Raw genomic sequence first — 24,397 nt, 5'->3', positions numbered from 1 at the left:
TGGGTATACACACAGGTGGTTTGAGAATTAACATGCTTTTGAAAATAAGACATCATAGAATATGAAAGATATTGCTTTACTTTATTTGTATGAAGAGTACCAATATTAATATTAAGTTGATTTTGACCCAACAATGAAACACTCTGAAAATATGGTCAACCTCTTCTCAATTTTTCATCAAATAAATTCACGTCATATGAGAAGCATCATCAATAAAAGAGAAAATACTTGAATCTATTAGAAGCAATTGGAGTTGGACCTTATACATCAGAATGAACTAAAGGAATTTTTTTATTATTTATTTATTAAACTCTCTCCATAGAAGGATAAATAGACTTATGATGTTTGGCTAAAACACAAGTCTCATATTGTAAATTCTTGATAGCACTAGACTCAATTGACTAAGGCAAAAGAAGAAGAAGAAGAAGAAGAAGACGAACAAAAAGTAAAATTAAACTAGAAGGATGATCAAACTGACAATGCCAAATGTAAAGTTTTTCATCTTTTTATACTAAGACACTTAGTAAACTGACTTGAAGAATTTGAATTCGAATCTTGATCTATCCTTCTCACATCTTGAAAGACAATGATCAAGAACAAAATCACACTAATTGCATTCTCTTTTGTCCGTCCATCTATATGATGTATGAAGCAGTTAGATCTTCAATGTTGAAGATGGTACTGAATTGTACCTCTAGAGGAATGGTAACAAAATGTATTATTATCGATCGGTGGTAAATGGACAAAATCTTTGTTTTTCTGCTCCAATTACTCATCTTCGTCCAAGATGCTTTATACAAAGTTAATGGATTTGAAGCTACTGCCAACAATAACTTATTGCTTTACATGCTCGGCTATCATTTTTTCAGTTTGGTGCATATTGAAATTATTACAAACAACTTACTCTTCATAGCGCTCTCACTCTTAGTTGCTTTTGACATTCATTCCATTTTGCTTTTCCTCTAGCAAATAAGCATTTTCCCTAACTTGTTAGGATGAGGTAATGCCCAGCCTTTTTAAAATGGAAATCTCCCAAGCTTTGATCAAACTATTACCATGTCACCTTCCTTGAACTAAGAAAATCTACAATGATTGTCAGCTTTTCTTTGTAGTTTTCTGTATCGAGAAAAGTATTCTGTTGAACCTCATCATGAATCTCATAATATGCTTAGCAAATCCATCAACTTCACTTGTTCGAGTAGATAGGTGTTCTTTCACAGGTTGTACCTGTTCCTCCATTTCACAGTCAATAAAGCGTAGATGATTCCCTTCTGTGGACTTTCTTATTGATACTCACACATAATGAGCATGTTAAGGGGCTGTTTTGGTTCCAGTTGCTTTGAGGGTGGAATTTCCTTCATAGGAATTGAAGTCTTCTTCGGACCACTGTAGAGGCATTGTTATACTCATTGTATCAAAGAACCATGGCCTACCAAGCCAAATATGGCTAACTTTCATGCGGATAATGTTGCATCAAATTGAATATTCACAACCTTTACTAAATGAAAAAGTAACTGAGCGATGATTATTTACCAGAAGGGAAAAGTTATTTACCCATGTGACTTAGAAGGGGCATGGATGCTTCTCTACATCAAGCTTAAGCCTGTCCAGAAGCTCCTCCTGCCATGTCATGCTCATCCTGCTGCCCCTGTCAATAATAACAATACACAAGTGGCGAAGGGTTACACAAGCATTGAAGATATTGATCTTTCTTGTCTTCTTCTTTTGGGCCTGCTAGTAGTGGCCTAACCACAAGAGCCCATCCTTCATTCAGGCCTTCAAGACAATCATCATCACTCTTCATCAACATCGACAGCTTCCTCTTCTCCTTAGTCATGTTTAGCTCTTCTTCACAATATTTCAGATTTTTTGTGGTGCAGACAGTGAAGTCCACTGCATTGATAGCATTCAGTTGTGCTACTGTTCATCTTAGTGTTGTGGACTGCTGGTGTCTTTCCCTTTCAAGGATTCCTATATGGAAAACTGGAACCTCTTTGTTTGCTGCCCCTGCTAACCCAACTTGTTAACATGGTATTTGGGGTGCCACATGTCACATTAGAAGCTGGCCAAACACCAGAAAGATCCCTGGCTTGAAATCCTGAATGTCTAAAAGATTATAATTTCAAGTGTGAGCTGATACACTTCATCAAAGCTCCGTGTGCAGCTGCCTGTGATTTCGTTCTGAATTTCCACTCGAAATCTAGCTTTGTATCTTGCCGCCTTTCGTGCTTCGCTTTCTCAAACCTGGTTCTGAATGGTTAATACTTGCGGCTTGTCACCATGAAGCTGTTCTTCATCATTTTTAATTCCATCATCTCGTTCCATTGGATTTTCTGGAGCATGAGAAATCTCTAGCTGTGCAGAGATCCTCTCAGCTTCTCATGGCAATTCAGCCATCTGTCACATCCAAGGTTTTCGGCCATCCATTTCAATATGGGTCATATTGGTTACGATTCTTCTTCTTCTTCTTCTTCTATTTATTTATATATTTTTTTTTCTTTTGAGAAAACCTGTATCGGCCCCGTAACAGCCCGTAACGGGTACTTTTTTCCATAACGTGTAATGGTTGACACCATTATTTTATTTTATTTTTTAAAAAAAGAGTAAAAAAAGCTTGTTTTAATACTAAAAATTGATGTAGGACAGATTAAGGGGATAATCCAAAATTTGGGATATATGTTTTATGAAATTTGGACTGATCAAACAACAATGAAGAGAGATTTATGTGGTGGTTGATGGTTAGGTTTTGTGTGTTGGGTTTCTTTTGTTTTGTGTTTTTCTTTTGCCCTTGTTTCTCGTTGTATAGCTAGTTTTTGTTTTCTCTTTGTTTTTGCTGGGTTGCCTTTGGCTCCCTTTTAATAAAGTTCAATCTTTAAAAAAAAAAAATGAAAAAGAAACGAAAAGAAACAAACAAAACAAAAAACATAAAGATTCATGTTGTGGTCAATGTCTCACCTCTATCGAGTTGCACCATCAAGGGAGCAAATAAATGCTGAAATTTTTTGTTCATGGATGTATTTGTTATTATATTTTATACTTTATGGAAGGGGAATTTTGCTAAGAAGCTACATACAGTTAATAGTTATACTTATATATTTCTTATCCAATCCCTTCTCCTCCTTGGTAACTTAGTCTTCAAGCAGTCCACTCATCAGCTGGGATTGCAAAAAACATAATAATATATGGACTATTAAAGAAACTTTGCCGAGGATCGACCTTCAATGTGCATATGTACCCACCTGATGAGCAGACTGACCAGTTCTTTGGCCAAGGCAAATCTACAAGTATGGACCTGCCTAATGGATGAGTTGAATCTCCCAAATGCATGACTTGTTGGCACATGTGGAGGCACTTATGGGGCCCAGGGCTGCATACATGATCCATGTTCACATATGCAGCTCTGTATTAAAAACAATATCATGAAGGAATAGTTCCTGCCTTCCTGGTTTTTAAATCACCTTGTGCAATAAAGCTTGTGTATACACCACGCATGTGTTAGCATGGACATGTAATCCATTCATCCGGTTGGTCCGACCTTGTACATGTTTCCCAAAAATCAAATGTGGATCAACATAGGCATCCAATATTAGGAACAGGTGGATGGTTTAGAAAACTTCAGCCAAGTTTTTGAGAGCCGTGCATTTGTTTAGCAAACTGTGGTCCACTTGACCAATGGATCAACTTGATTCTTGAGCTAGGGCATCAATAAAGTGGTGCCGTTCTGATGGATGGATGGATTGGATCTTGGACCTATTGTGCCATGGTGGCACATTTGTGGCATGTACATGAGATTTATTGCACATGCGTGTGGGCTTAGAAAAAGTCTTAGAAACTGATAATGATATCATCTTAATATTTTTAAGTGGCTATTACATAGTTGTTGCTTCATGCTTTTGCTCTTCTCATGTGTAGGTTGAAGCTGTGAAAGGGTTCTTAGCAGTCCTCAGATCTTACCTGGATTCTCTCTGCTCAAACCTGCGTTCTCACACGATTACAAATGTGCAATCCAATGACGACAAGGTTCTCTCTGTTTCCTACCCCAAATTGAACATTAGTTTTGAGCCAAAAAAAAAAAAACTGATACTCTGGAAGTTAGTGCGACTTCCTTAAAAAGATTGTGGGCCAGTTTGGACAGCGAAATGTTTGATGGCTGTCTTTGCAAGGTTTGCAAATCTTGTGCTATTCACAGGTGATGTCAGCCATGCCCTATTGTTTTGTGGGTTTATACCCTCTAAACACTAGGAATGAAATTCTACTCTGAATGGAAACTTATCCTTACCTTGTCTGATACAAATGGTGTACCTATTTCACGGATGATCCTAAATTCATTCTCCTTACCTTTTCCTCATTTGTAGAACAGATTTTGTGATCTTAAGCAAAGAACAAGCTCATACATGTTATGTTACTTGCGTCACTGACACCAATGGATTTATCCCTAACATATTTTTAGTACTTGCTAAGCATTCTCTTTCTGTTCATATGCTTCCACTATCAGGTCTCTTTACTTCTAAAAGAGAGTTTCATCGATTCATTCCCAAGCCGCGACAGGCCCTTTATGAAGGTATGCTTGTTATTCATCCAAAATCCATTGATTTTCATGAAGTTCCTGCTCATGCCACATCACATTCCAGATTATCCAGATGCTTACGCTGGATGGAATGCCCTTAGCAATTCTGGTCCTTCGGTTGATTTTCTTACTCGTAGAATAACATATGAGAAAACATGAGCTCTGTAGCTGTTCAAGTAGCTCACATAGTTAAAGATGTCAGATCACTACAAAGCTTTGTAGGTTAAGCCTATCCTAGAACTCGTTGTGTGGGGCCCACCAGGATATTACATGATATCTAATCCTGCCATCATGTGTGTCCCATCATGTTGTCCTTGTCACCCAAACTCGGTTGGGTCACACCATGTAAAATCATGCATAAAATCTCTAAAATCATGAGCTTTAGCCCACTTGAGTTCTGCGCTACCTGATTTTTGGAGTGTCATTTCTTGGTGGGGCACATCTTCTGAATGGATTGGGTGCCATATACCAAACATAGTGGGCCCTACACACAATCTGGAAGGTTTTTTGTGGTGGGTGTACTGTCCTCATCCCAACCATTCCTGTTGTTTGGTCCACGTAAGTTTTCTATCGATGTGGTTTTTGGTCACCAAGGAGAGCATAAGTGAGCGCACATGATGGATGGATTAGATTTCTTTCATACACCATGGTCGACCCCACACACAACTTTGTAGGCATGGTTTTAAGGCTAAGATGACTTTGATGCGACTCGTCCGAGTCAAGTCGGACTCGGACCGAATCCAATTCGATACACCGAGTCACCCATGACTTTGGCGAGGCCAATTCAGGCCAGAGTTGACTCAAGATTGAACGATTCAGGCCTTGTCGCCGAGTCTCTTAACCATGGTTGTAGGTTAAAGGCATGTGGGTCCACCCATATGTTGCATATAAGCCAGATTAAATCTATACTAATATATAAAAGCAAATATAAGTTAAGTGTTTTAGAACTTTTTCTTGCACAAAATACCCTTTTCGAAGAATCTGATTCCACTGATTCCGTAGATCTAGATCCATCTACTGTGTGTGTGTTTCAAGTAAGTATAACTATTTTTATTGAGAAACCAACTTTCATGTCCTTTAACCCGGACACCCATTTGATAGCGTACAAACTTTCTTGTCCTTTAATCCGGACACCCATTCCATAACATACAAACTTTCATGTCCTTTAATCTGGACACCCATTCTATAACATACAAATTTTCATGTCCTTTAATCCGGACACCCATTCCATCATTTCCCTTTTAGCTTTCCAGTCTTCCTAAGTTCTCATCTGTTGAGAAAACAAACCCCTCGTGCACACCCCCCCACCCCCCCCCAACATATGCTGAAGTATTGCCATCAAAACCCAGCACCAAATCACTCTCTTCCTTTCCTAATCCTCTTCCTCCGTCATGCCAGGCCCTGAGAAGGTCTTCAACAGTCTTTGGCATTACCCAATCCATTCTGAAAATTGCTAGAAATTTCTCCCACATAATCTGCCCAAATGAACAATGAAAAAATAGATGGTCTATCGTTTTTGTGTCATTCATGCACTTGATGCATATGTTTGGGGAGGATCATGGATCTCTTTTGAAGATTATTTATGGTTAGGATATTCTTCCTCCCTACCAGCCACATGAAAGCCGCCACTTCAGGAGATGCACTATAGGACAGAAGCAATGGGCATACTCCAATCTCCTCGCATCTAGCGCTTTTTGTATCATATAGTAGAAAGAATGAACAGTGAAATTTCCTGATGGATGAACTTTCCAAACTGTTGTGTCCTTAAGAGAGTGGGGACGAATTCAATTTCCGGAGACGCTCCAAAAGCTTAGCAAACTCACTCACTTCAAGTTTCAACAACACACAGGATTCCACACACCATTCACACCATCCATCAGGTTCTCCACTCAATGTTAGGTTCTGAGGTAAAAAAATCAGCTAGATCCACAACTCAGGTGAGCCACCCCACGTGAACTAAGAAATTTTTAAGCAATTTTACATTGTTCCCGTTGTTGTGGCCCATGTGAGTTTTTAACCGGGGTTATTTGTATGATTCAAGTAGTGGTTCTCACCTGATGGATGGAGTGGGTTTTACATCTATGACATGGTTGGGCCCATAGATCATTGCACTCTCTCCTCTTTGTGCGAGCTACACGCAAAGAAGAGAAGAAGAGAAGTCTTGCAAGCTAAATGCTAAGAGCGAAGGAAGTGGGTTCAATCTAAGCCCTCCCTTGCATGGCATAAAATCTCAACCTTTCAAAAGGTTTGCATGCAACCACGTGTGTTTTCACTTCCATGTTGGTGAGTCGATATGCACCTGATTAATGGGTATGATGAAAGATATACACAGTGTTGGCCACCCATAGAAACTTGTGGTTGACATTCTCATTCTGTCGAACCTCATCATGAATGTCATTAATATATATATTATATATATTGGAAATTAAAAAAAGAAAAAAAGAAAAATATAAGAAATTAAGGGTAACTTTCCTTAGTTAATAGATAACTAATTTTACATATTTAAAATATATTTGAGAGAAATAAAATCAATCAAACATCAAGTGCTTGAATCTCAAATCTTCCAACTTTCAAAAGAGGGGATGGAGAGAGAGACCACATGGAATGTAAGAGAAGAAGAGAGAGAGTTTTGGAGTGAGAATATTGCAAATGGGGGAGGTTCTGAAGCCTTTTTATAGACAAAAAGTTCTTTAAAAACAAATAATAATAATGTGCCAACCGTTGCCCAATATACGATCGCATATGCTGGCGAACACATACATCGCATATGCGATCACATATTTCGCATGCCACATATGGATCGCATATGCAGTCGCACATGACAACAATTGTCACATGTATTCTGTATTGGAGAATTTTATGAAGGGTTTTTGGCAAAATATTGCAACATATCAATGGATCATGATAGTTTGTGAGATACATGGGAATTTAATTTCTCACCATGTATATCGTATCAGCCACATGTGAAATTGATATTTTCTCCTAAAATCTTCTTTTCTACTTTCGATATTAAAATCACGGTTACAGTGAACGAAAGAATTCTCACCTGATGGACAGAGGATGTTACATATAGAACATGGTAGGCCTCACAAAACTTCAGTACTTTACATGGTGGGCAAAACGAGTAGTACATACTATTAATGCTTAATTGCTTCTTTTCTAGTCATGCATTTGTTTTGTACAGTTAGGCCCACCTGAGGGTTTAAACTGCTCTGAGTTTTGAGTGATTAGGTCTAGAACAAGTGGGCACATGATGGAAGCTCGGATTTTTCATACGTGTTCTATATTTGCACTTGTGCTTGCGTGTAGATGAGATTGTGGGACTCAGCCAACAATAAAAGGAGAAGGAATTGATATTTACACCCAGTTAATAAATGCTCTTTTGTTTCTACTCCTGTAACACAACTGTTCAACTTTCTACTATTGCACTACTAACAGTAGGGGAAAAGGGTGTATCTAACAAGAGTAAAATCTTAAAATAAGATGAATATTTTTAAAATCCTAAAGTAAATCATTTTAATTTATAATAAATATTTTAGTATTTCATTTTTAGCGAGATTTTCCCGGTCATACTGTGAGAAAAATATAAAATTTTGAAAACCTCCCAAGAAATTCCTGGGGCATGAAATTGCCAAGAATAAGATTTGTCATCATGTGTTGAGTGTATTGCATCCAAAGTGAACCCCACCATGAAGATCAGATGCTCTAAAATCTGGCGTATCTAATTTTTATGTAGGGCACTATGAAGAATAATTGACAAAGAAGCTAGTGTAGATTGAAGATCGGAAGACGCCGATAAAAAATATTAGGTTATGATTCGTTTTCTTGAAAAGATTATTTTATTATTTCTTTCTACATTTAACATTTATTGCCTTCTTTCCAATATCTTCTCAATTATTTGAATTACTTGTCAAATTTTTAATTAATTGTTCAAAAAGTGCAATCAGTTAATTATTCAAATTTAAGCAGTTAATTGGATACGTTCAATTAGTTTAAATGATCTCAAGTTTTAAGTGATTGCTGCCCCTTATGAAGTCATGAATGTATGTTGCAAGATGTGGATCCACTGTTGTATATATTCCATCCAACCCACTCATCAGGTGCGTTCCACCAAGATGAAGGGACAAACCAAAACTCTTTAACCATTTCAAAACTCAAGTCAACCGAACCTCGTGAATGGAAATGTCTTAGGCATGATTGTACATTACGTCCTCTAGTCTCTCACTTGAGTTTTGGGTCGATATGTTTCACAAAGTGCGTCTAGAGTTAAAAGCAAGGCACACATAAGTTTTCAATTCCATGTACACATCATAGGTAGGCCGCATACTGCTTGGACCCATTTGTCAGTTACAAAAGAGACACGCCACCACATGCATTTTATTACTTTTTTAAAAGTTGTTTTCTTATTCTGAAATACCATTGTCATTGGATGGATTTTCAATGTCATGTTGGTTTATGTTGTGTGTATGTACCAATGTGTGTCCGTACATGCACGTGTGGAGGCCAGATCCAATGTCTATCAAGAACCATTTAATAAACAGTACCATCAACCCTATTAACCCGTAATATTGGTGAATGGTCGATCCATATTAGCTAATATGATAGGTCTACTCTTTGTTATGCCAATGGTGAAAACCACCATGGTAGGCTCTATAACATGGTGTGCCATAACGGTCATTACAATGCCTTAAAGGCCATTACATAAAGGTAACGGTGGCAACTGTTACATGTTACGGGGTCGTAACAGCCATTATAAAAAAAATGATCCATAACGGCCTGTTACACCCCCTATAAAAAGCCATAATGGCCCCGTAACAGCTGGTTGTTACGGCCCGTATTGCAAAGGTAATGGTGATGGCCGTTATGGCCCATATCGCAAAGGTAATGGTGATGGCTGTTACGGCCACTGTTACCATTGTGGAATTCCTTGCTCTGTAACCATTCAATCTTTTGATGTTTCTCAACTGTTGTACTTAACCTTTACTGTCCACTCAAGGTCCACTCAAGGATTGTTGAGGGATCAAATGGGTATGAGCTTCCAATCAATGTGATTTCGGGCCATGGTTAAAGCAAGAAGTAGTCTCCTAATCGCATTGTGCAGATCCGTCCGGTGAAGTGGCAACAAATATGTAAAAGATCCAAACTGATTGCTACAGTTAGAGGTGTACATGACTTGATCCGGCTTGGCCACTAGCTGACCCCGGCTCGAACTCGGCTCGGCTCGGTCCTCGAGCCTGACTGGCCAGCTCGGCTCGGTTCGGTCAGCAGCTCGGGCCAGTTCAAGCCGAGTTCGCCTATGCAGCATTTCCACAAACACATGGACTGCACCTTCAAAATCTCACTGTATGTAAAATTGCAGCAGCGGTTTTACATGCATTTCATCAAACACCTTGTAGGCACCTTGTAGGCAACATCAAAATCAAGAAAAAAACGTATTTTTTTCATATACATACCTTCCTTGCCACCAGCCGACACTTCATTGAGTCATTTTGTCAAACACTTGGTCAGCAACATCAATATCAAAGTAAACGAGTCACCGAACTGGTTCGATCTGAGTCGAGTCGAGCTCGGCCAAGCTCGAACTTGGTTTGAAATTTTTTCAAGCTCAAAAAATCAGCTCGACTCGGCTCGAACTCAGTTTCGAACCGAGTCGAATCGAGCTTTTTCAAGTCGAGTCGAGCAAGCTAACTGAGCTAAATCGGTTTGTGTGTAGTCCTAGCTACAGTCCCTACCTTGGCTAGGCCATACCCAAGGTATTTCGTATCGGTAATAGTGGCCATAACAGGTTCGTAATGGCCGATACGGGGGCTTAACAACCATTACAACTATTGTAACTGTTCCAAAAAAATTGCCTGAAATTTTTTGAAAAAAAAATATCTAGAAAACCTAGAATAATATTAATATTCCAAATCTGTATTCTTTTTTTTAAAAAAATAAAATTATTTGAACATGTTTGTGGTAACATAACCGTCCGCTCTTTTTGGTGAGAGTGTTCTATTGGGTTGTCTGGTGAATTTATGAACATGCTTCTATGTCTCTAGTATTTACACATCACAATCAAGCATTAGAAAGAGAGAGAGAGAGAGAGAGAGAGAGAGAGAGAGAGAGAGGCATGTATTCCATTATTTTTTTTCTATTTTTTTGAATAAATGACCCTCGGAGCTTCTAATCACCCAAATCGCTTCAATCTACTATTTTAATTCAAAAAACTATAGTACGAGTTGCCGAAATCTGTTGTAGAATTATGTAGAAAAGTTTTTGGAATGAGAAAAGTGGAAAATGAGGAAAAATGGATTTATATAGAAAAAGAAATGGCCAGTTTCAGTTGTTATGGGGGTAACGGTTGTGATGCCCCGTAACAACTGTTACAGCTTGGCCTATACGGTCCAAAAGAACCAACTACCCAGTTTTACCCCCGTATCGTGTAACAGTCATAGCCGTTACCTATACATCTCGGCCTTTATGGCCGTATTATAATGAATACGGAACACCTTGGCTATACCCCATCACATCAATTGGGCGATTCTAACCCATTGATGACCAAAGGAATTTGTTTGACTTCTTCCCAACCATCTATGAGGCAGATTGTCTTATCATACACGTCGGTGATGTAATTTTTCAATATTGAAATAGGCACTAATACCCTTTGTTTCTTTATGTTTGGTGAGCACAGCTCTTCGTGGACACACAGCTCTTCTCTGTACATACAGATCTTGTTCTCTCATTCTACCAAAAGGAGTAGTTTGGCTGCTGCTGCATCAATCGTTGGCGATGATCTGGATAGAATGTCGTGAGCCCAAACTCCATAATTCATATTTATTCTTCTTATTGTATGTTGTTTTCACCTATACAGTTTGTTTTCACAATCGGCGCAATAGAAATTTTCTGCAACCCCTCCTCTTTTCTTCTTTTTTCCTTCAACCTCCACAATGAAATGTAACAACTAAAGGTCAGGTGGTTTCCATCTTTACTTCACTATATATAACGAGAGGAGATTTGGAGAATTTTATCCCAGCTCAAGGAGGAAAATTTTAGGAACGGAAATGTGATTGTCAAGATCCGAAGACTCTGATACCATGTTAAACCAAATAGACTATATTGTGAAAATTTGTAATTTGTATTATTTCTCTCATGACAACTGAATATATAGAGGAGGTGGGTGATTTAGTAAGAGATCGAAAGAGATCCTCACAGATTCCAATCTAACCAAGTATAGAAATATCCCTAATCTAATTAGATACCCTAATTTAAAGGACATAGGAAATGATTCTCCCACAAGAAAGGGTATTTAAGTCATTCCCTTAAGTGTATGCGGCCAACTGCTCGAAGCTTTTCCCCTTTTAAAACCGGAGAAACTTTGATGCTCTGGTTGAGTGAGATGGTTGATACTCTGGCTCTAAGAAACTGTATAAGTTTGTGGGCTTTCATTTGGATGGATATCAAATATAGGTATGCAGTGTAAATAACACTTGCTAGGGTGGACCCTCTCTCCACGTGCATTGCACGTGACATACTCTACTAGTATCAGACCTAGTAATGGGCCTAGATTAAGAACTGGTGGGCCGAGATTACTGCGATGGACGTATTCAAAATGTTGATTTTTCCCTGCCCAGCCCCGGCCATTGCCAGCCCTAACTAGTATTTTGATTCTAGGAGATGAATAATGCAGCGTGGGCCCATTGTCCTTCCAGCGATGGCCTGCCAATATGTCTGGCTCGGTGGCCTAGGCCCTGCAAATAGATGGACCGAGCTCCTTTGTGGGAGTTTGACAAGTTCGTTTGTTGTTGTGGCCCACGCACCTAATGGATGGTCCAGATCGGTTGATATGATTGCCCAAATGTCCTGATGCAACTGAAATACGGCAACGTATAATGTCTGTATTGTCATTTTTGCATCAAAGAGGGAGTTGTGTAGATAGTTCCTAGACTAAGAGGATATTTGTCGGGAGAGTTATTTGATTCTCTGGCTGCATAGTACACTTCATACTCATGCGCTTAGAAACAGCTGAACAATCCTAATCTCAAAATCGCGGACTCATTTACGACGGTCCACTATTTTGACGGTCTATATTGACTTGTGTATATCAACTACGCAACATTTGTGAGGGTCCACTATTTGGACGGTCTACATTGACTTGCGTATATCACTCCGCAACATTTGTGACCGTCCACTATTTTGACGGTCTACATTGACTTTATATCACTCCGCCCATCGCGAACTCGTGCAGGAACAGCTCCTGGTTATAAGAACTTATAACCCGCTAGCAGAGGTACCACAACTTATGGTACCGTGCCATCTTTTCAGCCGACATGCCACTTGTGTAGGAAATCAGTACCATTAAAAAGATAGGCCCCATCATAAAGGTCACCCTTCTCGAATCGAAAATCAGATTGATACTATAAGTGGGCCACAACTATATGTTGGGTCAGACCGTCGGTGTCCGTTGATTCCTACAATGTGGGCCACTTGATGAGTGGACTGGGCTGATTTTTGTGCCACGTGATCTTCATGGCGGGGCCCACTTTTTTCATGGTACCGATGCCATACACAAATGGCATATTAAGGGAAAGATGGTCTCGTACCACAATTGCAATGTCTGACCGATACAGTGCATGATATTGTGGAGTCTTTACGCGTCGCAGTGGTACCTGATCCAATCCACTCATCAAAAGATGCTATGCTCGTCAAGACTGAGATCGGTCCATTCAATTAGGTGGGCCACAATTTAGGAAATGTAGCTGAAAAAAAAAAATGGATGAGGTTTTCTTAGCCGTTGAACTATTTCTAAACTTGTGGTCCACCTGCTGAGTGAACCAGATTTGTTTTACGGCGAGAACATCTACAAGGTCAGACCTACATGATGGACGGTTTGGATTTGTACCACCGATAAACCTGACACCTACATGACCTGCCTGTACATGCGTGGGCTTAGCTAAGCTCGATCGATGCGCTTTGTATTGCAGCAAAATCTGATGTTTTAGATCCACACCAGATCGACGGTCCTGGATGCTTTTTTGGTCCACATACATTGATCAGACGACAAAAAATCAAGTCGCATCGTGATACTTTGATCTCCGTTTCATCTACACCGTTCCCTTTTTTGTTAATAATCGAAAGCAGGAGGTGCCCACGCACTTTGATTGGTTTGCAAAAGGCGTGTGGGGCCCACATCTGAGTAGGGTGCGCCCTTTTCCTCCGGGCTGACCTTGCATGTGACCTGTCGAATCTCGCGCTTGCACGTTTTCCTCACACGCGCATGTAAGACTCTGAGGGAGTTACTTATGCTGGGGACCCGGTCACCAGGGATATCCCTGGTGATGTATGTGTTTATCCGGGCCCGGAGGCGGCTTTGTCCACGAAGGTCGGTGGATCCCGGACTGTGGGGCCTACTTTGATGTATGTGCCTTACATCCAATCCGTCCATCCGTTTTGAAAGCTCATTTTAGGGTTTTATGCCAAAAATGAAGCAGATCCAAGTCTCATATGGACCACACCATAGGAAAAAAAATGGTGATTGACCATTAGAAAAAATTGTAGACCACAAAATTTTTGGATCAATCTGATATTTGCGTGGTCACTTCATCTAGGTATTTTTGGCCTTATCAACATGTTGAATGGCAAAAAAACATTCTGATGGGCCCCATGAAGTTTTTAATGGTGGATATTCAATCACCATCGTTTCCTGTGGTGCGGTCTACCTAAGATTTGGATCTGATTTATTTTTAGGATCATATCCTAAAATGAGATTTCAAAACAGATGAACAGCATGGATGTAAGACACATACATCACGGTAGGCCCCACAATCAGAGATCCACTGAAGCCCCGATTTTATCCAGGCTGCTGTCCGTTCTGCCCACTCATTTTAAAACATGGGACCAAAAATGAGTCAGATCTAAAGTTCAAGTGAACCCACACTGCCATCTGTTTTGCCAGCTCATTTTTTGGCATCATTTTAGGGCATATGCCAAAAAATGAGTTGATGTAAAGCTCAAGTGGACCACATCATGCAAAAAAGTGAAGATTGAATAGGTACCATTGAAAACTTAGGCCACTGAAGTTTTGAATCACGGCGATATTTGTCTTTTCCTTTCATTTAGGCTTGTGTGGCTTTATGAAACAGGTTGGATGGCAAATAAACATTTCGGTGGTCTTTAAAGAAGATTTCAACAATAGGTGTCATTATCTTTGTGGTCCACTTTAGCACTGGATCTACCTTATTTTTGGTCTCATGACCTGCAATGATCTCGTAAAAACATAGATGGCATGGATAAAATACGTGCATTTTGGTGGGCCCCAAAGAGTATTATCTTTGGTGACGGTAGCCGGGAGAAGCGATTTAGTGGACTCGGGAATCATGAGTACTATGGTTGAGTAGGATTTGTCTAGTCATGAAACCCTCTCAAAGATAGCACTAGCAAAGCATGTTTAAAAGTTGTTTGGCAAAGAATGTTAATTTGAAAAGCATGTTGAAAAGTTGTTTGGTCAAGGACATGGATTGAGTACTACATCCACCCAGGTATACCTAAATAAAGATAGACCTAGTACGTCAGGCTCTATGGGGTCTATGATGTATGTGTTTTATTCATGTTGTCCATCTATTTTAGCCGATTATTTTAGTTGATGAGCTTAAAAAGAAAAGAATCAAAAGCTCATGTGAACTACACAAAGGAAATAATAGGGATTGAAAGCCTACCTTTGAAAACCCCCAGGGGTCAGGTATGTTTTGTATCAAGTGGATATTTATGTTTTTTCCTTTATCGGAAGCAGATTGCATGGTAACTCACTACCCTCTGCATACTGTGTAAAATTTGTGAGGTCCACCATGATTTATGTATTTTATTTGCTCCATCCATCCATTTTATTAAATAATTTTAGTGCTTGAACCCAAAAATGAAGCATATCTAATGTTCAAATGGAGCACACCACATGAAACAGTTGAATTGAACATCTACCGTAGAAAAATTCATGGGGGCCAAGGAAGTTTTGGATCAATCTTATATTTGTGTTTTCCTTTCGTCCACGTCTATATGATCTTATGAATAGGTTGGATGACAAATAAACATCATTGTGGGGCATAGAAAGGCTTCAATGGTGGAAATCATTATCCCCACTGTTTCCAATGGTATGATCCACTTGACCTTTAGATATGCTTCCATTTTTGGCTCAACCCCTTAAATTAGATGGAAAAATGGATGGACATAAAGGTTAGACCACATACATTCAAGGTGAACCCAACTGAGTTTACTCAGTATGATGAGAACGAACTGAGTAACTCAGTACCAATCCAATTTCCCCTCTACCCAAGTCTATGTGATCTTATAAAAAGGTTGAATGTCAGATAAACATCACGGTAGGCCCTATGAAGGTATCAATCATGGGAGTCATTTGTCACCACTACTTCCAGTGGTTTGGTCCACTTAAGCCATTGATCTGCCTCTTTTTTGGATCCGTGCCCTAAAATGATATATCAAAATAAATGAAAGACAAATAAAAGTAAAACACATGTATCATAGTAGGCTTGACATAGCCTCTACCAGACCGTCCCTCTCTAGTTAGGTGGGTGGTACCTAGTCCATGTCTTTTAGTCAAGTACCTCATCGAGGCCAATCTCTTTCAGCAGCACATGGTCTAATCAAATCTCATCAAGTGAAATTATTCTCAGATTAACTAATCCCAATTGGACTAAGGGCATGTTTGATTTTCCATTCGGTGGTAAATGCATTATGATTATTTTATTTCGTATTCACTGCACTCTTACCTATATTTGATTTGACTCCTTACCAAAAATTGAAATGGCTCCAAAATAATTGTGGGTCCTACCGTAATGCTTGTTGCTTATCTACACCGTTCATCCATTATGCCAGCTGAATTTATGGCATGAGCTAAGAAATGAGGCATATCCAAAAGCTCTAGTGGACCACACTACAGAAAAAAGTGAATCAAACACTTACCCTTAAAAACTTTTAAGGGCACTGTTTCTTTTAGCGTGGGCCACTTGTCATAATTACCCATTTACCTGGTATTTACACTTGCACTGAAAAATCAAACAGGTACTGAATTGCTGAGCTAGTGTATTTAGGTCTATGTCCCAAGATGAGATAAGTTTAAAAAATCCTAGCATTTAATCACGGGACGCTTGTTTGTTGAAATAGGACCACTCGATATTTTTCATTTTTAATCGCCCAATGAATGTCCACCAATACAATGTCCTGATAATCAAATAAACCTAACCGCCGTCTAATTTGACTGACTGACATACCAGTCTGCAATTTCGAAGTAGTTCCTGAGTGCCTGCGTATCATCCATCGCACTACCAGAGTATCATTTTAACTACGATAACGGCCGCATGGCTCCATTAACAATTGATCGGACGGGCCGGATGTTACGTAGCAGTCGTCACATCTAACATTGGACGGCTATGAAAATTTACATAATTTGAAGGTAACCAAATGATAAGTTAACACGTAGATTTGAACTTTCTGTTGGATGGCCGGCCGCAGGTCGATGATCCAAACTAATGTTAAAATGGGCCCCACCATAGACGGCCCTGATGCACCTGACTTCCCCGGTTCAGAAAGATTCTAACGGTCGAATATTTACCCATTCTTCTATTGAATGTGAGCCGTCCATTCGTTTTTTCTTAACCGTCTATTAGCCGGGACACCTATTGAAGGGCTGGTATTTCTCCACTTGGGAAGATTTTGGTGTTGGGCCATCCACCGTGGGGCCCACAATACCAACGGCTTGGATAAGTGAAACATGGCCCCACTTGGATATTGTATCAACTTCCTGCGACGCACTACATTGTATAATCCATCTTCAGGAACACATTATTTGTAGCATATGGACAACAGCTCCAAACTATTTAATTAATGAGATATATGATATTTAAACCGTCCACTGTAGATTCTGTTGGCTGTAGCTGGGGCCCACTTCATGTGCATCCAACCCGTCCAAAGCTCGGGCCCACCAATCATCAGGTCGGCCAGACCATCTCCAAAATCTTGATTTTCATGTGTGGCCCACTTGATGATTGGATCGGCATGCGTTTCAGGGCACTCCATTTTCATGGACATGCAACTTTTGGATGGGTTGTATGCTGCCACGTACACGGCGTGGGCCCCACACCACAGTGGACTGCATATGATCATTTCCTTATTTAATTCAAGCTCTAATCTCTATGATTCTTTTTTATTTTTATAATTACCTGAGAGATGCTTGGATTTTTATTTTTTATTTTTTAAAATTTCCAGGGGGTACAGACAGCAAGATCTCACCGTTCAAAATTTTTTTTTTTAAAAAAAGACAGAACGAAAATCTCACACAAGACAAGACATCAGCACCAACATCTCACATCCATCTAGAGATTTCTCACGTGCAAAGTCAAAACAAACACACTCCTTTGAGGGAGCGGTCTGTTTGGATGTACCGCTAATCGCAATTTGAACAGATATTTGTTCTGTAACAGGTTTCGGGTGGTGTGGAAACAGAACCATGTTATGTGGGTTAATTTTGTTCTGTTACAAATCATCAACCGTAACGTTACAAGTCAGATCCGAGCGATTCGGATATTGATTTGGGTCGAAAAGCAATCCACCAGCCTTGTTTTTCAGTACAGCCAAACACGCCCTTAATCAAGTTTCCTACCTTAGTCCCCTCTATCAAGAACACACCTACAACAGAAACCATAAGAAGGGGAGTGATCACATGTGCCCGGGTTCGAGCTGTGTGAGGCCTACCTGTGATGCTTAGGTGGAATCCAAACCGTAAATGCAGTAAGCCTCTCGCCTCCGCACGTCCACCATACATACAAAGATTCATCACTATTTCACTATCCACTACTGGTGTGGCCAACCTGAGTTTTAGTATGTCCATTCATCGTGGTGGGTCCCACCCGATCAACGGGTTGGATGGCATATCCCCATCACAGCATTCCCCTCCCAAATGTCCCCCATTGTTCTGTCTGGTGTGACCCACCTAAGTTATGGATATTGCTGAATTCCAAGATCTAGACTCCATGATACACGACCCGAAGCTTTGCACAGTAGATATGCAGGTTTTCTATTCTAAAACTTAGGACCCATGGTTTCAGTTGAATGCGAACGCTGCTGTATTTCTTTTCTCAACAATCTATCCACATGCAACAATCAAAAGGTTATGATCTTCATCGACGACAGGACACAACATACCATATGGGTGTAAGATTATTGAACCATAGACACCATCTACATATACAACACGCAACCTCGGGTCCCATATCCTGCCTGAAAAGGGAGCTATTTATCATCAAGAACAGCCTCATGGCCTTAAAGATGTATGAAGTAATAATAAGGTTTGATGCTGCTGCTGATTAAAAACTCAGTAAACACCCAAGAATGATGCATGAACATGAAAAGCAATATATAAAAAAAAATATCAGAATCTTCTTCTTTTTCTTTGAAGATAACATTTAATTAAAGAAAATAAAATGAAAATCGAAATAGTACATCAATCTAAGGAGAAAGAGTCCCTAGTCCAGAGTTTTTCCCCCACTCAAAACACCTTCCTAATCCAACGCATCCGCAATGTCATTTGCATCTCTACTCACATGGAAAATTAAGAATTTGAAACTAGAAGTAGGATCTTGATAGAAAAGGTAACTAAATTTTGACAGCTTGGATCGTGGATTAGACTCCCAACCAATAACGTTCTTCGAATCACCTTTTCCACCATCACTCTTCGAATGAGAGGATCAAAAAGGAAAAAAAAGAAGAAATCCATCAGCCTTTTCAAGGATTCCAGTTCTGCTACATTTGAGCCAACCGCAGACCATAAAAAGTCACTGGAACCATTCGGTTCTCAGCCCAGACGACACCCGAGTTACCAATCAAGGACCCATTTCCAATCAGCCGTCACTTTTGTCTCTCTTCTGACATGTCCACACTTCTGATCCCTCAACATTTCTGCCACTGCAAGTTCTTTGAATGCATTTCTTGAGAGAACCCATCTGATGATTTGAAATTTAAAAACCAACCACCATTTCTTTCTTGTCAAATACATGAAGTATTACAGATCTCCACAGACTTCTTCCTCCTGCTTTGATTGGCAAACGACCCTGACTGGCAAATAACCCCGATACGGAATTCTGTAAAGCTTGTAGTATCCTGAAGAACTTCAAGAAAGAAATCCACAACTTCTGTTCATTTTCAGATTCCCTGTATTTTGTTTCTTGTTATTATAAATTTCCATATCTTAAACAATAGATAAATAGATTGAATCAACGGGCAAACACAATACTGGACACATGTGGATCACCAACATATACATTATGAACTATGCAGCAATGGAGCGCACACAGATCAGTGAAAATGTTTTTCAGTCTGGGGCTATTGTTATGAAAAATCATTAACAGGTTGGTTTTTTCAACAATCAGGACAGGACTGCAAATCGCAATCAGAGATCTGGGCCGTTCATCAGGTAGAGTAACATACGCACACAAGATCTGGACCACCTTTGTAATAGATGTTGTCTTTTCCGAGCACTTGATTCATGTGTTCAGAAGCTGAGAAATCAGTAGATCATGTATTCTTTCATAGCAATCTAAAAGGGAAGTGCGGACACATTCTTTATGCTGCTTAAGGTCAGATGAATACTTTGGGATTTAAAGCTGATTTAGTGTCGGGTCTTTCAAATATAGGAAGCAGCTATCATAAAGCATGCTTCCTTCTTCCATAACATGTGAGATAAGGAAGATCTAAAAAAACAAAGGATTAGAACCTCCATCATGAAGTGGATCTATCAATGACTGAAAGAGCAATCCAATTTCTATTGACTAGAGGGGCCTTGCGAGGGTAGACAACTCTGGTCCAGAGGCTCTTGCTCTTTGTGAAGGGTTCAGAATTTTTGCAAAGGTTTTTCCGGATCCTTGATTGTGAAGGGGTATTTCTTAATGGATTTGTTGGCCTTTTTGGTGTATTCCAAAATAATTCCATGTTTTGTACCATTTGCAAAACCTTCTGAAAAACCATCTTGGTGTTTTTCTTCGTGGGAAAGAATAGTCTGACATGGCAAGTTGGCAAGGTGTGGAGAGTGCTTACAAAGCATACCACCTCCCATTGCTTTTGAAAAAAATTATATAATATGCTCTAGCCCGTACACACGCACAAGCCCCACCAGGGGTGAACCAACCCAAAACTAGTTAACCAACTGCATGCGCATGATACTTGCGACAAGTTCTTGATGGATGGAAAGACTTGTGAAGTGGGCCACATCCAACGAGGACCTATCGACCCGATTGGCAAAGATTTCCACCCCCTATCTTAACAGACAATATCTTTGACCGACTTAGAAGATCACTTTTATTTCTAATGATAAATATTTCTTTTGTCCACGTATGTAGATAGGCAAACCAGGTGGCCAAGCATCTCGTCGACAGTGTTAGTTGGGTGTCCCTTTCTACCAGGAATTCTTTCCCTCTTCTTTGATGTTGTCTTTTCTTTTAGTAAAGCTATTAATTTTCCAAAAGAAGAAGAAGAAAGAAATACGGGGCTTGGGCTTGCAAGTAAGGATTTAATGGGTATAATTATATATTGGCAGCTGATTTTGAAAAGGCTTGGAGATCAGTCTCCAGCTCCCTAGCCAAGTTCGCTTGAATTCTGCTGATGCATGCCTTCGATGTTCAAAGGGCACCATGAAAGTATTAAAAAAGAGAAGGATCGGATGATCATGGATCAAAAGCATTCCCACCTGCCCCAGATTTATAGGGGCAACCAAACACGCCACAAATCAATTGGAATTCACACCGGCATGCACAATACATCAGGTGAGATCCGTTCCTAGAACTTTTCCCGCAATAATGAGAACATTTTGAATATGATTGGGTAAACAAGATCTGCAGTGTCAACCCAAAGACAAGGATACGACAACGATAATGTTGATGCATGCCTAGACCTGCTGATAGGCATCACATCCCGAGCCATCCAAAACATGCACCAACGCCGAGATTCGAGCCCATTATCAAACAAAACAAAGCTTGTTCTTAACATAAAGATCAAAATACGAAATTCTATTTTACAAGCATATCAAATGCAATTTTATTCGAACAAGAAAAAGTATATAAAAATAATCAATTAAAGAATCGATCGATCTAAAACTCACGATCAATTCAGTAATTTGATAACAGTTCCATTCAACATGTAAGAATCAAATCAAATAACACATAATAATAAAAAAGTAAAATAAATGAATGTTCAACCCGCTAACAATTTCCAGTCATATTACCAAAGGGTAAAGAAATAATTAAGAGCGGAGAAGAGAAGATGTCAGTCGAAAATTACCCATTTACAATGAGCAAAGAACGGCGATGACCCAATTCACGAATCCGCCCGTAGTCACGAAAGAATCACCACCACCACCAACACAAAAGAAGAAATCCCGTGCTCTGATCTGGACCGTCCAAAAGAATTGTTAGGGTAGGATCCGAAACCCCAAGAAAGAAATTCAAATCGAAAGCGCCTCAAATCTGTCCTTGATCTTCGAAATCTGCCACCTCTTGAAACTCAGAAACCCCACAATAGCAACCTGCAGCGCCGCGGCGATCCCCAGGAACAGCAGGCCGATCTTCTTCCCCAGATTGATCTTGGGAGGCGGCGGTGGGGCCCGGCGGACCGGATGGTGGCGCTGAGATTTGGCCTTGTGGAGATGGGAAGTGGGCGGGGGAGGAGGGTGGCGGTGACGGTGGCGGTGGTTCTGAGGCTGCTGCTTCTCGTGGTGGTCATCCGAGGGCGCGACGACTTTCGACAGCTGGGATTTCCTGCTGTCGGTCTCCGGCGGTTGAGATGGCCCGACAGGGGCTATCGTCGACGGTGGAGATGAGGAATGGGTATGGAGGGGAGAAATGGCGAGGATGAGGATGGAGATCAGGGTTAGCAAGGGTGGGCCCATGATGAAGGGCTGGGATTTGGGTTTAAAGGTAGGGGCTTTGAGGTAATTCTACATAAAGGGGCATTTTTGTCTTTTTCTTCTTCTCCTCTCTTCTTTTCAGAGCTTGGAAACTCTGCAGAGAGAGAGAGAGAGAGAGAGAGAGAGGGTGCAGAAGCGAATATGAGGAGGAATGGCGGGTTTAACGGTTGGCCAGAGACGGGATCTGTACTCGCGAGAGTAGGATTTAGAATCTCTCTCTCCCCTCCCTCTGAGTAAACACGTGCGAAGGTGGCACGTGTTTCTGCGAGCCGGGTTTAACGGTTAGCCAGAGAACGGATGTCTAATCGCGAGAGTAGGATTTGGAATCTCTCTCTGAGTATACACGTGGGAATGTGGCACGTGTTTGTGCAAGATCGGGACCGTTCATTAAGGATGTAGATTGGTTACTCGGGAAGCGGATTGCGTGTGTGTTGACGTCACCAAGTTCTGTGGGCCCAACATGATGTATGCGTTATATCCACACCGTCCATCCATTTCGCAAGCTAAAAATGAACAGATCCAAATCTCAAGTGGACCACACCACAAAAGACGGTGGGGACAATGATTCCAGGACGCAGATTGCGTCCTACCCCGCCCGTATCCAGCTGGGAACGGGCAGGAGCTTTGAGTGGCCACCGTGATGTATGGGCCTTATCCACACCGTCCATCCATTTTTTTTCCTATCATAATAGAACATAGGCCAAAAAAATGAGGCAGATCCGAGGCTCAAGTGGACTACATAATGGAGATTAAACTCTCACCGTTGAAAACTTCTTGGGGACCATAGAAGTTTGGAATGGAGCTGATATTTGTGTTTTCTCTTCATCCATATCTATGTAACTTTATGAATAGTTTGGATGGAAAATAAACATCACGGTGGGCCCTAGAAAAGTTTCAATGGTGAGAATCAATATCACCTCTGCTTCATGTGGTGTGGTCCACTTGAGCCTTGGATTTGCCTCATTTTTGGGCCAATGCCATAAAATATTACGAAAAAATGGATGGACGGTGTGGATAAGACCCATACATCACGGCCCGTTCCCAGCTGGAGACGGGCCAGGTAGGATGCAATCCGCCTATGATCCCATCCAACCCGTTGATAGGTCACACAGACCTGGATGAAAGATAAAAACAAATATCAGATTGATCGAAAACTTCTGTTACCTAAGAAGTTTTCAATGGTGGACGTTCAATCCCCGCTGTTTTCTCTCATACATCATGCATGGTGGGCAACACTTAAATGAACAGCTCGGAACTTGAACAAGAGTGCATGATCACGGGCCGGGCCGGGCTTAGACCAAGGTCTTACTTTGTGGGCCCGTCTTGAATACCCTCGGCCAGGCCCGAGTCTGGATCCCGGCAGATCGTTGTCAGGTGGGCTGGCCTGGGCCTGATAGTAGCCGGATACGAGGCAGTCAGTACGCCCACCTGATGAATGGCTCAGATCTTCTCCGTGAGTACCGAGTAGCCAGCCTTGTGGTTAACTTTTGAGACGTTGGGGCACACATAATATCAAATGAGATCTCGGCCATTCATTAATAGAGCCCACCATCTAGAAACGGACGATGGATCTAATATTTATGAACTTCCAGGTGGTGTGGATTTTCCACTCTTGTCTATGAAGTGGCCAACAGATTGGACGGTCAAAATCATTACCATAGTATTGCCAAAAATTAAAATATCGATTCAGCTGATGCTATCAATATCACATGTGACCGAGACATATAATATGGCTGTTAAATCAATTAATTGAAATATTTTGTCAAAAACCCTTTATAATACATTGCGATGTATTGTAATGGTACTGCAATAATATATATATATGGGAAAAGGTACTATACACTCGAGCTGATGGGAACGTCCCATGAGGTCGAGCTGTGTGAGCCCCA

The 24,397-nt window shown here is 40.6% G+C and overlaps 2 protein-coding genes and 1 long non-coding RNA gene across 5 annotated transcripts in view; 1 reads left to right on the top strand and 2 right to left on the bottom strand.

Moving 5' to 3' along the window:
• The window catches only part of LOC131227526 (uncharacterized), a 50,389-nt gene extending 38,931 nt beyond the window's left edge, over nucleotides 1-11,458 (top strand). For all 3 annotated transcript variants that reach the window (XM_058223321.1, XM_058223319.1, XM_058223320.1), the window contains 3 exons: nucleotides 3,913-4,020; nucleotides 4,496-4,561; nucleotides 11,241-11,458. In XM_058223321.1, coding sequence (XP_058079304.1) covers nucleotides 3,913-4,020; nucleotides 4,496-4,561; nucleotides 11,241-11,309 — 243 coding nt within the window. In that variant the 3' untranslated portion in view covers nucleotides 11,310-11,458. The remainder of the gene's footprint in view (nucleotides 1-3,912; nucleotides 4,021-4,495; nucleotides 4,562-11,240) is intronic.
• Nucleotides 11,459-18,944: 7,486 nt separating this feature from the next.
• LOC131227553 (uncharacterized) lies at nucleotides 18,945-22,033 on the bottom strand. Its single transcript, XR_009162359.1, has 2 exons — nucleotides 21,884-22,033; nucleotides 18,945-19,762 (listed from the first exon to the last, which is right to left on the bottom strand). It is a non-coding gene; the product is annotated as an uncharacterized LOC131227553 (long non-coding RNA).
• Nucleotides 22,034-22,046: 13 nt separating this feature from the next.
• Nucleotides 22,047-22,490, bottom strand: LOC131226994 (extensin-like). The gene has a single exon (XM_058222682.1). It carries the CDS (start codon nucleotides 22,488-22,490, stop codon nucleotides 22,047-22,049), a length of 444 nt encoding a protein of 147 aa, XP_058078665.1.
• Nucleotides 22,491-24,397: the final 1,907 nt, after the last annotated feature.

This window comes from Magnolia sinica, chromosome 15 (genome assembly GCF_029962835.1).
Source record: "Magnolia sinica isolate HGM2019 chromosome 15, MsV1, whole genome shotgun sequence".
NCBI lineage: Eukaryota > Viridiplantae > Streptophyta > Magnoliopsida > Magnoliales > Magnoliaceae > Magnolia > Magnolia sinica.
The sequence above is the reverse complement of the archived record's forward strand: the minus strand, read 5'-3'. Positions and strand labels throughout refer to the sequence as shown.

Coding starts and splice junctions, on each gene's coding strand:
- LOC131226994 (XM_058222682.1), bottom strand. CDS start 22,490: ATGGGCCCACCCTTGCTAACCCTGATCTCCATCCTCATCCTCGCCATT.